This window comes from Halyomorpha halys, unplaced genomic scaffold (genome assembly GCF_000696795.3).
Source record: "Halyomorpha halys isolate HHAL.00 unplaced genomic scaffold, Hhal_1.1 Scaffold244.1, whole genome shotgun sequence".
NCBI classification, from domain to species: Eukaryota; Metazoa; Arthropoda; class Insecta; order Hemiptera; family Pentatomidae; genus Halyomorpha; species Halyomorpha halys.
This window is the reverse complement of record NW_027110917.1, coordinates 512642-529528: the sequence shown is the minus strand read 5'-3', so window position 1 is coordinate 529528 and position 16887 is coordinate 512642. Positions and strand designations below refer to the sequence as shown.

General features: G+C 28.2%; 1 protein-coding gene and 1 long non-coding RNA gene across 3 annotated transcripts in view; one reads left to right on the top strand and one right to left on the bottom strand.

The window, feature by feature from the left end:
* Window positions 1-11570, top strand: part of CrebA (Cyclic-AMP response element binding protein A) — a 17235-nt gene extending 5665 nt beyond the window's left edge. Inside the window, exons 5-8 of the mRNA XM_014419639.3 lie at window positions 569-740; window positions 4612-4868; window positions 7544-7697; window positions 9195-11570. Coding sequence (XP_014275125.1) covers window positions 569-740; window positions 4612-4868; window positions 7544-7697; window positions 9195-9339 — 728 coding nt within the window. The 3' untranslated portion in view covers window positions 9340-11570. The remainder of the gene's footprint in view (window positions 1-568; window positions 741-4611; window positions 4869-7543; window positions 7698-9194) is intronic.
* Window positions 11571-14202: 2632 nt separating this feature from the next.
* On the bottom strand, window positions 14203-15705 carry LOC136796148 (uncharacterized). 2 transcript variants are annotated; one of them, XR_010843856.1, is made up of 3 exons: window positions 15565-15705; window positions 14805-15115; window positions 14203-14700 (listed from the first exon to the last, which is right to left on the bottom strand). It is a non-coding gene; the product is annotated as an uncharacterized lncRNA (long non-coding RNA). The 2 variants fall into 2 exon arrangements; XR_010843857.1 differs by having other exon boundaries at window positions 15044-15115.
* Window positions 15706-16887: the final 1182 nt, after the last annotated feature.

The following is a 16887-nucleotide window of genomic DNA, read 5'->3' as shown; positions in this document are numbered from 1 at the left end:
CTGAAGCATTTTATCCTATTTCTTATTGATTTTACACTCAAAAATTGTTTGATTATTTATAACTACAATTATTATTTATTTCCTACTTAAAACTTACACTTAAAAGCTTTAGTTCCCAACCAGGGTCCCAAGAGCCTCCTTTTGGGATTCTGCAAAATAATTCTGGGAATACAAATTATTGTTATCAAAATATTTGGGCTACTTAAAAAATTTAATTTCTTAGTTCTGTCAACCACCTCTGCCTTGTATAGAAAATAGAATGAATTCATTTCTATATCTTGGTTTATTTTTTTTTTTCATTTAGTTTCCCTTGGAAATTCTTTGAATTATATTTCTATTTTATAAAATCAATTGTCATTCCTTATAGATTACTAGTATCATGCTGTGTTTGATTATTTAAAAAACAACTTTTTCAAATTCGTTAAAATATCAAATATTATCCTTTTTTTTTCCTTGGGCTCTGTTTAATATTGTTGCTTTATAATTTTTTTGATCCAATTTTTAAACTTTTTTTTTTTTTATAATTATATTTGAAAAGCTGAATAATTATAAATATTGTCTCTTGCAGAGGAAGAAAAGAGATTGATGATTAAAGAGGGAATATCTATTCCTACACATTATCCTTTGACAAAACAAGAGGAAAGGGATTTAAAGAGGATTAGGAGAAAAATAAGGAATAAAATATCTGCCCAAGATTCAAGGAAAAGAAAGAAGGAATATGTTGATGGTCTAGAAGACAGGTCATTATTTAATTCCTCATTTTAATATGCATATTGTTTCTAATTTTAAATCAGGATTAAAAAAGTATATATTAAAAAATGATATACTTTTTTTTAATCTTAATCAACAGTTGAAATTTAAATTGAATATTTTTCATAATTGATTACTAAAAAAAAAAAGTTACGGTATTCTTTCTATTTATTACGTCTATTACTAACATTTGCCTGCTGACCTCAGTAGTTTTTGTTTTGTAAAAAGTCAGCATTGAATAAAAATGTGTCAAAACAATTTCACTGACTAAGCAGTTTTCTACTTTTCCTCAGGCCTACAATGTACCTTAGCATATTTTGTATTATGATTTAAAGGTTATATTAATTTGTTATAATTTCAAATTTACTAATGCATTAACTAATGTTGAAACAAAACTTAGGGAAATTAAAACTCAGTTCAGCTCAATGGATAAAAGTTTACTTTAAAGTAAATAAGATGAAAAATAATATTAATGTTGTAAAAAGATAATGGTCTGTTAGATCAATCAGTCTTGGCTGTCCGATTTATTTTCATTATATAACACAAATCTTATTAGGTTCTGTTCTATGGTATCCATTGATCTTATAAATAATCTTGTAAAACCTTCTTCTTGTTAATAAAAAATAAATATTAATATAGTTGTTTTCAATTATATATGATTTTTTTTATAGCTTACTGATTCTTATTTAAGTTTATTTATATTATTTAACCACTAATGTTAATTTCTCTTAAGTTCTTGTTGTGTAATTGAAGTATTATTTTGATACATAATTTAAAATCTTGCTTGATAAATTTTTTTAACAAAGTCATCTTGGAATACAATCTTAATTTTGATATCATGTTATGTATATTACTGAAACTTTTTTTTCTAAAAGAATATTTAAAGTAAAAAGAATTGCAGTTAAGTTCAACTCTTTTTTAAATAAAACAAATATTTTTGAAATCATAAATCTAGTTATAAAGACGTGAATAATATTAAAAATATTAATTCAATTGATTGATAGAATTATCTGTAAAACCATATGAGTGCTTCTGACTTTTTTTTTTTTTTTTTGAGGAAAAAAATTCACCGAAGCCTAAAGTTAAAAGTTATTATGACTGATCATAAACCATTGATAAAGTAAAATGAAGTACTTCATTCGATTAGGAACATTTTGTTCTGATTTAGAGATGGAAGAATTTAAATAAGTATTAATGAAAAATATTTAATACAGATTAGTTTGACTAATTTTCAAAATGTAATTCTTGTTCTAATAATATACTTTAATTACCAAATTATAGTTGTTTTTTTTTTTTTTTTTCAAGGATAGCACTTTTTGCCGATAGTTAATAATTTTTTCATTTAAACTCATGTACTGATTTTGTTTACTAATATACATCGTGTTATTTTTGGCTCTTACTTCTCATCTGAGATAACACATTTCAAAGAGAGCTTGTGGAGATTTATTCTCAATCATGTTTCACGTCCCAAGGTCTCAATATGCAGGGTGACAAATCCTTCACATTATTTTTCAAGTACACAATAGTAGAACTGCTTGCATTGTACTGTTCCTTTAATACCTTATATATTCTATCATCATTTTTTAGATAGGTACCTGTATAATTTAAAGATTTATATGTTCTTTTTCTCTTAAATGATTTTAGCAATTTTAAGTACTACTTGACATTTATACAATTATATATTTGTCAGTTTCTTCCAATAAGTAATCTAGGGCCCTGTTTCATAATAAAAGCTAATGGTATTAGTTCAAAATAAAAGTATAGAAACAGCATGGTGATTGCATTAATACTTTTTTTTTCACAATAGGGATGACTATTAGTGATATTACAGAAGTTAAAAAGTTTAATTATTATTAAGAATTATCGATTTGCTTTATTTTCTATTATTATCTCTAATTTAAAAAATAGTATTTAATAATCAAATAATTTAACATAATAAACTAAATGTAGGTATTGATTATATAACAGAGAAATCTTATCGGTAAGTATCAAAAATATTTGTATGATACTCGTTATAGTGATGTCACATAGTACAATGTACTTTTTAAATTTAAACTGCTTGGGAAAAAATTACTCTACTTTTTTTTCTTGAGACAAAACCTTGATTAGTCTTGCCAACATAATGGTTATTGGCCAGCTATGAGTAATTCCTTCCATTAAATTGTTTTAGTTTAATATATTTGGTTGCAAATTACTTATTTGATCAATTATTTGGTTATATCATTAAATTGTTGAGCGAATCCCATTCTATTTAAAAAAAAAAAAAAAAATTAAGTAGAATAAATTTCTTCTGCATTCTCAGGGTTAGATTTGGGGAAAAAATATATATATATATATTTTAATGGTTTGTTTCGATATCAATACACACAAAAATTTATACAAGAATAGTGGACAGTTTTCTAATTTTCATCGTTGTTTAATTAGCACCAATTATTTTGTTATCAGTTTCAATGGGAAATTTTGAAATTCAACCAATTAAAGATTATTATATCTTCTGGTAACCTTGAAATGTTGTGGGCAGTGGAGAATAAATATTAATTTTCTATTTTCCTGTTTTTCTATAGGTTCATATGATTTCTACGATTTCAATAAAACGATATCATACTTCTTTATCTTTTATTTTCCATTTCCTCAAACCATGTTGCAAACTTCCTTGTTCATCATCCGGTTTCATAGTTATTTAGTTGAAAATTAAGAAGCAGTCTGACAATCAATAGAAAACAGTACAGTAAAAAAAAAAAAATAGTTCAAGTCAAAATAAAAATAATGAATAAGTTGATAAAAACTACAAGATAAATATTTTAATCAATAGAGCATTAGGTTAAGATGAAACATTAAATATAAATAAATATGATTAGTTTTTATTAATTACTAGAAATTATTATAAAATAATTTGAATATTAAGTTGTAACATTTATTTCTTTATTTGATGTCTTAAAAAATGTTGAACATTTAAATACATCATGTGAGTATGTGCTAAGTCAATGTGGTTAATTTTTGTTGCTTGAGCGTGATTATTGTTTAACTCAGTAATTTAAAAAATAATTATAATATTCATTTTATATGAATTAAATTAATGATGAGTAGAGCAAGAATAAAAAAAAATATATCTTTTTTTCACATTACTGGTTTTATTTAATTTTTATATTACTTAAAACAAAAAATTTCACAACTTGAGTTATTATCATATCTCAAGGACTATTAACTCTTTAAAGTGTATTTTGCCAAAGTTTCACTGAGATATACATAATATTTATCACCTTCTCAATGACACCAAAATGCAAATTTGAAAAAGTTTTATTTTAATGCCTAATAACAGAATTGTTTACTTACAATGAGGGTAAAGAGAATAAATTTATTTTTTCTATTTAAATTAAAGATTTGAATACAAAATGTTTTCTTAGGGCTGTGACCCAGTGTGTCAGAGTAACACTTCTTGGGCACTGTAACTAAAAACATCACTGATTTAATATGTACCTGGTAGGGGTTTTAGATATTTTGAAATGGAACCATAAAAAATTGGAGGATTACTTGTTTTTAAGTTATATTCAAAACTGTTGAAGTAGAGAAAAAAATTCTTTATCATTTTATTTCTTTGAAACTGATATATCCTTTAAATAATTGTAAATTTCATTCATGTATTAATTGATTTACTTTCTAGTTTATTATTGTTAAAAAATAGTTAACTAGCATAATTTAATGTCATTTAATTTAAAGAAAAAAATTTGACCATCTTTTGTTGCTCTTACTGTATAATTTTTTTATAAAGTTACTTATCAATTTTAATTTCTATCTATAGATGTTTTTTAATATTGCATTGCTTGATTGCTTAATTCTAAAGAAAAAGTATTTATGTTTTAGGGTTAAGCAGTGTTCTGTTGAAAATGCCAACCTCATGAAAAGAGTAAAGGCATTACAAAGTGAAAACCAAAGTTTAAGTACTCAACTCCGCCGCTTACAGGCTCTTGTAAGCCATGGCAGTACTCAACCAGGAACTTGCCTCATGGTTCTTGTTCTATCTCTGGCCCTAATCATGGCTCCAAACATGAGGAATACTACACGCACAGCAACAAATAATGATCTCTCAATTCCTGACTCCAAGTCAAATCTGTTGACAGGTATTTAACATATATAGTTAATAATCACTATAATATTAGTTAATAATAATTATTATAATGTTGTTTTCTCTTTAAATATTATTTGCTAAGGTTTTTAACATTTCTGTTGCGGGTATCTCTAAAACTATTAAATTCTATATCCTTTGCTATCTATTGATATTTTTGTATTTTACTTCATGCAATACAGTAGAACCTCATTAATCCAACCAAGAAGTTGGGACCAGAAGTAGTTAGGATCGGTCTAAAGGTCGGATTATTTATAGGAAAAAAGATGTGTTTTAGATATTTATAATAAAATGTGTACTTTCCTTGCCAAAATGGTATATAATTTATTTAATAACAGTTCACATAATTACACAGAAATTTAAAACAAATAAAATATGTAGTAATTGTTAGAAGATGGTGAAGAAAGGTACTAAAATAGTAGAAAAGCTATTTATTAGTTACCTAATAATTAAAATCTATTACTTAATATTTCCTTTTTATGATCCCCAACTGGACTATCTTCCTAGAATCATCATATATGGTCAACCAATAATTTAACAATATGCAATAATTGTTTGTAATCTGAAATGCTCCCTTTGTGTAGGTGTCATTAATTTTTAGATTTTCTGAAGGTTTCAATTTTGATCTTATATTTTTAAATCGGGTGATATTATATCACTGTCAGTTAATTCCTCACAATCATTGTCGTATTCAATAACTTAAAATATCCATACATCAACATCATTGATTTCCATTGTAGGACCTATGATCAGAAGGTTTCCAATAACTTCCAAAATCACTGGCGGGCATTTGACATTATCCTCATTTTCACAGTTGTCCACAGTTTTCTACAGTTTATGCTGAAGTTTTATTCCATGCTGAAACAACTGTTTTCATGAAATTATCTATAGTATGCTATTTTGAAGCCTACACTAAGTCATTATAGTGTTCACATCCAAGGTTTCCTACTTACTTTTTTGTTACCATTTGATCATGCTCAAAATTAAAAACCACTGTGAGGTTACAAATAATAGAAGGTTTCTGGAATTCTTATTACTTTCACTTATTTATGTATGAAATATGTAGCAAGAAAAAGTATTTTAATTTGAGTTTTTGATGGAAATACACATTTCGAGGTCCTGTAAGTCCAAATAATTTAGTATTACACAATGATCTGTGTTTGAACTTCCTAGCTCAAAGAAGGAAATTTGTGTGAAACTGAAATTACAGATTTAAGGCAGATGAATATATATATTTGAGAGAAAAATTCTGAGGCGTATTTATGGGCCAATTCAAGAGAATGGTGTCTGGAGGAAAAGACATAATAATGAGCAATACAAATTATATAATGATGCTTCCATCGGTCGTATCATAAACACAAATAGACTCAGATGTCAGGACTTGTAGCTCGAATGGGTGGTCAAAGGATTCCGAAGAGAGTCAATGAGGTATGAAATGATAGGCAAAAGAAAAGTTGGGCAACCGAAGTTTAGATGGCAAGACGAGGTTGGTAGGATTGCGTCGGGATGGGGAATGCCAATTTGATTGCATAAGGCGCATGCAGGACAGGAATGAGTGGAAGAAATTTCTTGTGGAGGCCAAGGCCCGACCTGGGCTGTAGTGCCGAGGCAGTAAATACATGGGATGACAGCAATTTTTTCAATAAAATCAATTGACCAGAAGTTAGTGGTCTTTAATATCAGATAGATCTTATCCTTATACTAGTCTTAAATGCAGAATTTCCAAAAAAATTTCCTGTAAAATATTTTAATTTTGTTTATTTAAAAAAGATAACCATTTGTCATTGTTCGCCATAATAAAAATGCATGAAATTGAAGAATTTTATGAATAACTGAAGGAACAAGGGGAAAATAGAATTATCTGATTTGTGTGAGAAAATACAAGATTGCTCAATCTTTCCCGATTGCATTACGGCTATGTTTTTTTAATGTAACCTGAATTTTTACCATGTGACAAATCTTGACAGTCACTTATGTAATCACGGATTCGTTATCTTCTGTTAAAATGTTGTATTCTTGGCTGAAACAAAATTTATGTATTATTTCCACTTCGAGAATCCTTAAAGTACTTATTATTTTTATTTTATTTTTTAGCCTCAGAAAATAAAAATTTAATGTTTGATATTTTCTCCTTTCTTGGCCTTTTTTTGAAATCACAAAAATAGCAATAGCTCCAACAGAAGCCCTAACCAGTCTACTCAAAACTTACGAGGCGTAAGTAGGGTGGAAAGTGAAACTTGTGTGATTTATGAACCGCACCAGAATTTGTTTTGTTTTATGGAATTTTTATCCCATTCAAGATCCTTAAATACATTAATGTTCAGTGTATCTTTTAAGTTGATGGTTTAAAGTGGAACAGTAACAGGGTCATGTCATTCCTCCAAACCTGAATTATTTTGTTGGTTCAAACGGAACTTTTCAACTAGAAGGATATGAACATGTGTTTAGTCATACTCAAATGTTCAGTGCTATTATTATTTTATTTGCTTCAAGTTCTCATAATTAAGTAAATATAATTGGTTGTGGAAACATAATTAATTTTTTCTATATCCACTTATTAGTTCAGATTCTCAACTTTATATATTCTGTAATAGAGATTTCTAATTATTATTCATCTTTGTTTATTATGTCAAAATTATGTATATAAAATTACCTATAATTTTATTATAGGTGTAAGAACGAGAAACGTCCTGTCAACGAAATCAGAGTTCCTCGAACCACCACTTGATGGTGATGGTATTGTTCCAGAGCACAGTATGACAAGAGGTGCTTCAGAACATGACCACGACTACATCATCACCCACCGCCCTCAGTCGAGGAAGAGGTTTGTGAATTAACTGTCCTTTATATTATATATATTTTTTCTTAAGCGATGATGGCAATGACAATGACTTAACGCTTGAATATGAATACTACAAAATGCATGAGTCATAGTGATTTATTTTATTCATATCTGAATCCCATGACATTTAGTTAAATTAATTTATTTGCCAAAAATATGGTTGTTTGCCAACTAGAGGCTCTCAATATATAAAATCTGTGTTACAATTTAACAAGTTTTCCCAGAATGACCTTGAAGTGAGGCTAATTTAAAATAAGGTTAAAAGTAGTTTAATTTAAAAATTATAAATTTTAATTGATAAATCTTGGATTGCAACATAAATATCTGCTGTTTAATAAATACTATTCTATTGATATAATATAAATCATTGCCTACTCGTCCTGAATAGAGTCCCAGTCTTCTTGAAGGAAGTAGTGCTTTTGTCTTGATGAAGTTGCCATGACAGTCTGTCCTCTCATCCACCAACCAACCACTGGTATAATATATTCTTGTAATCCTTGTATATTTGGGTCTTAGGAATTATGTTTTTCCATAAATCTTTTTAGAGAGCATAATGGCTGGAATTTGCATAAGTTATCTCCTATTTCATCATTCGTTCTATGTTGATTTTGTATTCACAGTTAAGAAGGTGATTGGAAATAGAGCCCATGCAAAATTGGCAAATTCATTAATCAATACGTAGACTTCTTAAAAAAAAAAAATTGTATGGGGACTCTCTTTCATGCAATATGCATTTTATCAATAAACTTTTTTTTTATTTAGTAAAAATGAGCTCAAACCATGAAATATAAACTTCTGAGCTTTTGGTAAAATTAAAATGCAAAAAAAAAAAAAAAATACTGACTAGTTACAATGACAATATAATAAATATATTGCTGTCATAAATATTTTTAATTCAGCAAAAATCTTTTAAATTGTGAATATCAAAACAATATGATTCATAACTCTTTTTGAAACAAAAAAGAATTCTTAGTAATTTTCTTCAATGGTTTTGTTGATTCTGCTATCTTGGCCTCTTTATTTCTCCCAAGTAACGAGTCCCCAGAAATGAGAAAATTATGAATTCTGGACTGGTCTTTGACAGTGGTTTGAACTTTCTGTTATGCTTCTTGTTTTAATATTATCATTTAAAGCTGTAGGCCTACTTCTCAAATTATTAAATAATAAACTTAAAAATACTAATATGCAACCAAAAGAAATACTGTCAGAAGAGTTAGTTGTTTTACTGAAGAAGGGCCTAGATAACTTGAAATGACACAAGATATCTCAACGAACTTTTTACACTAATAACCATAAGGAAGTAATTAAGATATTCTCCTGAAAAATGGCTTGTTGACCCAAGGGTACAAGCGCCTCAATTACTAAAAAATTGTATTTTAATAGAAATAAAATGTCAATTTTATTATGAATTAAATTGTTTCATTATCCATTTTTTATTTTACTTTGTGTGTTATATTAATTGAAACATTTTCGTTGCAGGTCAAGAGCTTTCATTGTTCCTCCATTAGATGAGACTTGGCCACCACCGAAAGCAGGTATATTAACCAAACGAAACAGAACTACCTCTAGGGTTGAGTCAATAGAGCAACATATCCTAGAGGTAGAGGTCTCATCAGAAATGTAACACATGCTGATCTGCTGCTGTTCCCTCTTATCTTTCTCCATTTGCAGTTTTAGTTTTATTTTAGTTATAATTATTGTATTTGCACAAGGATTTTATCAGAGGTTTCTTTGTTTGGCATTTTAAATGTCGGCAGTCTCTTTGCTATGGATCACAAATGTGTCTATCAAGTTCCATGGAATGACAAGTATAGATTATTTTTTTTTCATTTTATCTTTTTGGGAGAAACTTCTGAGTGAAATGACTTGTGTGTTTATTAATTGCACTAGACTGAAATTATGGATGTATTTATTATTTTATTTAGTTGTAACATAATTTTGAGTGATGTAGTACAATTTTTATTTTTTAACCACTTTTCTTTTTTAAATCCTTCAGTATAAATTATTGTTTAATTTATTATAATTTTTTTTTGGAATGTTATGTGCAATTTTTACACTGTCCTGTGTTATTGTTTCCAAGTACTGTGTACTGTAACAAACACTTGTATTTGTAAAATGTTATTGTGTTGAATATTTTTCCTAGTTTATTAGAAAATTATTGTTTTAAATTTAATTTTATTTCCTATTATTTGTTTTGTTTTGAGACATAATTTATTACATTCCTTGCAAGTTAAGCATTAAATTTATGTTTGAATTATATTATTGAGACCCATATTAATTAATAAGGGTCGAAGACTGTTTCTAAATTTATTCAGATTATTAAATAAAAATAAATTAATAAAAATTGTTATTTTTAACATTTTGTAAAGCTTCTTAGAAAATCATTCATAATAAATTGATTATTAGATTAAGTGGAATTAATTAAGGAGTGATAATGCTTAAAGTATTACATTCGTAGACAAATATTCTAGTTTCCTTGATAGTAAATAGATAAAGAAGAGACATTTCGTCTAATATATAATTAAATATATGTATTCTATTCAATGTGTCTAGGATTGAGTCAGCATGGCAACTCCTAGAAGTAAAGGTCTCATCAGAAAGATCACTTAGTGATCTGAGACTCTTTTGTATTATCTCTTTTAATAGTAATCAATATATTAATTATATATTAGGTTTTTAATATTATATTTTTTTATATCATAAAAAATCTATTTTCAACAAATAAATTTTTATTTGCGGGTATTACTTTATGTATATAGTTTCTATTAATAGAATTTTATTGTATTGATTATATATTGGAAATCCACTCCATATGTTATTTCTTTTGTAAATAGAAATTTGTTATAGATTGTTATATTTCTTATATGCTTTATTTAACTTATGTATATCAATAATTCTGTTTTAATTTCTTGTTAAAATATGGATATCGTTATAATTTGTGATTTCAAAATGGCTTTCCTAGGATTTTGGGGTTGTAGATACTGCCTAATTTAAATATAGTTTTACAATTTTCATATGAAAGATAAGAATTATGTCTGCTATTTTTGATCTTTTGCTTCTTCTTAGATTATACTGTATAGACAATTTCTTTTTATCTGCCAGAAGTTCAAAAGAAGGTTCATACCAGCATTCCATTTTCCTTCTTTCTCTTATTTTCTTCCTTACATTATTAATGAAACAAAAGACATTTAGTTTTAGTTATATGTATAAAGGGTATGGTAAAAGTGTTCTGTGCAATATTTTAGAAGTTACTCTGTTTATTGATAATGTATCAATAATTTTTAACACCAATGATTCTATTATAGAAGTTATTTTTATTAATTGTGTGTTTTAAGATGTGGATTATCTTGAGTAAGTGAAGGTGGGTTTACACACAATGACTTATGTTTTTATAAGAATTGAAAATTCATAAAAAATGAACGATGTTATAAGTAGTAGCTCATAAACCTACCTTAATATCTTGGCTCAGCTTAATAGCTGCTAATAAAACCTGATATGGTTTTAAATAAGAAATGAATTTTAAATAACGGTCTTGTTTGATTTCTCACCTCATCATTGACCGCTAAAATGTAATAAGCGTGTATACAGATGTGTTAAAAATTATTCCTCTAAACTTTTTTTTTTTTTTTTTAGAAAAAAAAGGTTTATAATAATATAATTTTGAATAACTGTACTTAGCTTATATTCTAAATGTTTTATGTATAGATGTTTGCAGTTATAATGTTATTATCTTGCATTCCCTAATTTAATTGTATCTACACCTATATTATTGTGTTGTAATTGGGGTGGATAAGGTGAGGAATGATATTGAATTGATGCATAAAAACAAAGTAAACAGCAGCATATTGGACTGGAGGAATCACAATTTCTTTATTTAATACCCTCTTGTCATCTCTAATCAGAAATGGATTTTTTTTTTTTTAATTTTACGAATTATAAAGGTCTACAAAAAAATTTTTGTGTTTATATATTAATAATTATATTTGAAATTATATATTGATTGATATTAAAAACTTTCATTTTTTCTATATAAGTAATAAGTAAGTTCACGTTTGATATCTCAAATCTCAAACTTAATTAGGGCACTTCATTCAGTTGTTAAAAATAAATCCAAAAATATAATTAGCTTGCAGTTGATCATATTCTCTGTGATTTGAAACCAAAATGTGCTCTGAAGGACCATTGTTTCCAAGGTGCGGATCGTTATTCATTAATCATATTTAATAATTGTTTCTTATTATATATTGTCAAAAATATTCATATTTTTTGTCAATATTTATTACTCTGCGAGAAGAATCATGTTAAATATGGAGGAACTTTAAAACAAAAAGTGGTGAGTGGCTGCTCAACTATGTTGAGTTTGTTGCTGATACACAATATATTGATTAGTCCACTTAACAATTTTTAAAATTTAATCAGATTTTCTTTAAGCCGATAAGAAAATTTGAGGATCAATTGTTTTCTTAGAAATGATGGATAACCAAAAATATCAACTAGATTTTGAGAGAAAAATTAAAAACTTCATTTGTAAAGATTTTACTAAAAAGAATTAATATATTTTAAACATCTGCTGACTACTAGGTCTGTATTTCTGTTAACCGAAAACAATGGATGGGGCAGAAAGTAAAGTTTTATATATTCAATTTGTTTTTCTTAGCATTACTTCTCTCTGTAGTGGAATCTAAATGAAGATTTAGATTTAGAAGAAAAGACTATGAAGTTGTGTTTCTGCTGCTCAAATGAAGCTTTTTAGGAACCTGTGCGGAGAGAACATAAATTAGGAAGAAACTGTGCCCGAAATAGAAGGATTAGAGATGAGCTTGAAGTACATTTGGTGATAGTTTTTATGAAATATATTTCTATACAATTCCGCGACTACCACTTGAACATTTTTTTAAGTTGTGAGTAAATCCAGTTTTCATTAACATTTATCTTTTTTAGTAGATTAATAAAAATCTATCAATAATTACTTCAAGTTATTTTGTCTCAAATTGTATTATAAATATAGTGGACAACAATATGTAGTTATCTACTTTTAAATGAATCATCAAAAATATTATCTTATGAGTTGAAATGAATGCTGGTTAAATTTGCTTATTCTCGAATATTTTTTATGAATGGTAATAAAAATAAAATTATCTCAATTTTTCACTTATTAGAAAAAGTAGTCGAGGCCTGCAGAGCTGTCCCCTAAAAAGTAATGGTTGTACAGAGCTCATTTAGATTTCAAATTGTGGCGAATTTCATTGGCTTTAAAAATAAAACTGAAAACTATCCTTTTGGCACGTAGTTTTGGAGTTGTGTTTAGTAATTATTGAGAAAATAGATTTTGCATCATATCCTAAATATCGCAGTTTCTTCAAAATTCAACTTTATCTAGTAAAATTATTTTTTTCTTTTATTAGTTATGTGGAAGGAATCAAAAGTTAATGTGTAGAACCCAAACACAGTTAATTTTTACAGGTTTTATTATTACTTATTAAAAACAATAACTTTAACATTATTGAAATAAATTTGTATGAAATTAAAATGTACATATTTCAATATTTTTTTCTTTCATGAGCTGAAAGAATTTTTTTTTTTTTACATCCCCATATAACATAATATATTAACTGAAAACCATTATTGAAGTGTAGATCGTTGACCGTAGATTAATGATTGAAGAAGTTTGTGGGAGGGTGCGGTCAGCAAATAACATAAATAAACAAAATCATATTTATTTATTTTATGCCGACGTTTCGACCTGAGTTTCAGGTCTTCATCAGGGCTATAGAACAAAAGAGATAACAACATTTAGAGAATCATAAAATTGAAAAGGAATAGTATACAAACGAATTTGGAATTGTACAAAATATTGAATTGAATCATAAATGATAAAGAATTGATAACTGATAATTGAATAGTAAAAAAAATTAAATTGATTGATAATCGTGGAATTAGATGGTAGTAGATTGAAACCAGTGAAAGATGAAATATAATATAGAATAGGTAAAAAGATATGCAAGTAGTGTCTAAAAAACTGAAATAATAAATTGAACAATATGACAGACAATGATTTGTTTGTATACTATTCCTTTTCAATTTTATGTTTCTCTAAATGTTGTTATCTCTTTTGTTCTATAGCCCTGATGAAGACCGGAAAAAGGTCGAAACGTCGTCATAAAATAAATAAAGATGGTTTTGTTTATATATGTTGTTCTTTGCTGACCGCACCCCCCAACAAACTTCTCCAATCGAAAACCATTATTAATGGATTTCAGTCTATACTGTCTAATTTTGAGTTAATTATTGTTCTTATATTTTTACATTTGTTTAGATAGATATTTTTTAATTAGATTTTATGATAGAAATATAATAAAATAAAACAGTTACTTTATACTTAAGATGCTGTCTTGTTCTTTCATGTTTTTTTTTTACTCATACAAAATGTATATTATATATATTGTATGGCTCATGTCTTCAACTGAGGACCTATACTGTCCCATAGTGGGAATGTCAATGAGATTCATTTCTCAGGGCTGCTGTAAAATAAATTTGGACCGACCCAGGTGGAATTCAAACCCACAACCTTCTAAACTAAGTGCTCTGGGTCCCTTACCCCAGCCCACTCAGCTATCAGGTCCTTTATATTATTTATTTATATTCCCAGTTTAAAAAGTGGATAGTATGAACACTAAATTATCTTGAGTGGTCAACCTGACTGATAAATGAATACTTACATTCCTTACTAGTTCTTCAGAATGGGGAGAAAAAAATTGGATGGGGTCTGGCAAGTATTAATTCAAGAAAAATTTACACAATCATGTCAAGGAAGAGGTAAAATGTAATTTTAATTAGATAATTGTTTTAAATTTAAAAAAAGAAATTGAGGTATATTTATTAAGTGTTGCATGCATAGGATGAATTTGAGAATTTGTTGTAGAAATTTGATGATGGGGTGACGACTCCAAAACGTTTTTATTGGTTTTTTTTTTTCCGAACCCCCCTAAAACAGAAATAAGAAGTGAATTAGTAAGTGCATTACTGTGAAAAAGAGAAGTAATTCCTGTTGTGTCTAACTTTTTACTACCTTGGGTATTTTAAGGTTACCTGTTATGTTTAATGTCATATATGAGCTATCCATTCTAAAAAAGGAGCTATTTTAAGTCTGGAGGTGAGGGGCCTCCTCTTGGTTTTAGTGAAATAAAATAATTAAAACAAGGAATAGTACTTTTCATTCACAAGATCTAATTACAAATGAAACTCATTCAGCAGTAGATATAACTTTAAGAAGAGTTTTAAGGTTTTTCTTGGATAAAAATAAGCCTGAAGAAATCTTAGTTACTTACTAAATCGGTAGCAGCTTGCTACTAAATCCCAGTTGGTGCCGCTAGAGCCGTTTCAGCTTCGCCTAGCACAACCTAGCGACCAAGATGCAAATCAATTCAAGAACAATCGTTGCATTTTGAGTTTATTTTATTTTTATATTGTTTTTTTTTTTAAATATCTTGTAAATACTTTAAATTTTTCCGCGTAATGTATTGTTATGTCGAGTGACTTACATGGTTGTGACACCCGGGCCCTGTTTCATAATGAAAGCTAATAGTATTAGTTCATAGTACAAGTGTAGAAACTAGTGTGGAAATAATACTAATACTTATTTTTTCATGATAGGGATGACTATTAGTGATATTACAGGAATTAAAAAATACTAAAGTACAAGTCTGTGTAATTGAATTAAGATAAATCTACAAGACTAATAGTATTAGGTTGTACTTTATTATGAAACAGGGCCCCGATGGCCTTTTTCACGCTCCAGAAATATTATTGGTAAAACCTAAGACTATGCAATGGGATTCACCAAACTTACCCGTCTTAAAATGCCACCCGGCAATACAAGATGTGTTCAGGTAATACCCAACACGATTTATTTCCTTTTTTCACAGTAAAGCACTCACTAATTCACTGTTTCTTTTTGTTTTAGAGGGATCGGAAAAAAAACAAGATCTGTGATGACCAGCGGAACGGCCCCTCCCCGTTCCAATAATCCACTGGCGTAAGCCAATCAAGTTACAACCTTGATTGGAATCCACACCCACCTTATAACGCCAAAAGGCAATCCAAGGTATTCCCATAGCCAGATTTGCGTATAATACTCACCATATGTACGTATAAACTACTAATTTAAATCTTTAGGAGGGTACGAAAAAAAAAAAGATCTGTGAGGAGGTCCCTCACCTCCGGATTCTTTCTTTACTAGTAGGACCTTACAGAATTGACATTTCACAATTAATAGACCAGTATTACAGGTAACCTTAAAATACCAAAGGTAGAAAAAGGTAATACCCAACATGATTTATTCATTTTTGCCCTAGTAAAGCATTCACTAATTTATTGTTTTTTCTATTTTAGAGGGATAAGATAAAAACAAAACAAGATGTTTGCCCGGTCCCACCCCCTTCCTTGTGAGCCCCCGGCTACCAAGCCACTCATGTACAAACCGCCTTCAGCGGACGCAGTTACCACTCTTAAAATGCCATGCGGCAATATAAGATATTAAATGTATATATGTGTATATATAATCTTAGATTAAGAGAAATGTATGTGTTTGTAAAATTGGAGATAAGAAAAAAAAACACTAGATCTGTGAGGCCCCTCACCTCCGGATTTTTTCTTGTAGGACCATATCGAATGGACAACTCACAAAACGAGATAAGTATTGCACTGTAACCTTAAAGTACCACAGGTAGACAGTGTTACCTTCCTAATTATACCATGTTTCAAATAAGTTAACTATTTTCTTTATTTTTTTTCTTGGGTCTTAAAAGTTTAAGGGGGAGCCGCGGGGCCTCCCTGCTCCCCCCGCCTACGCCCATACTCTAGTCTACGGTACAATCTATGCAACTTTATTTTTCAGATGAGTCACTATTAAAGCAAAGTAGGGATATGAAACTCGGTAATTTCATTGTCTGAGCCATAGATCTCCATTAAACAGTTATTACTAAGTGGTTTAAAACGCAATTTTTTCAATTAAGTGAATATACCTTTTATAATTATTGGGAACTTTTAACATTAATCCAATTTCATTAATTTAAAATCTTATAACTACAAATGGAAGTATCTCAATTATTGAATGTTTTTCAAAATATAATAATCGATCAATCTAATGACGTTGAAATAAATAAAAAAACTT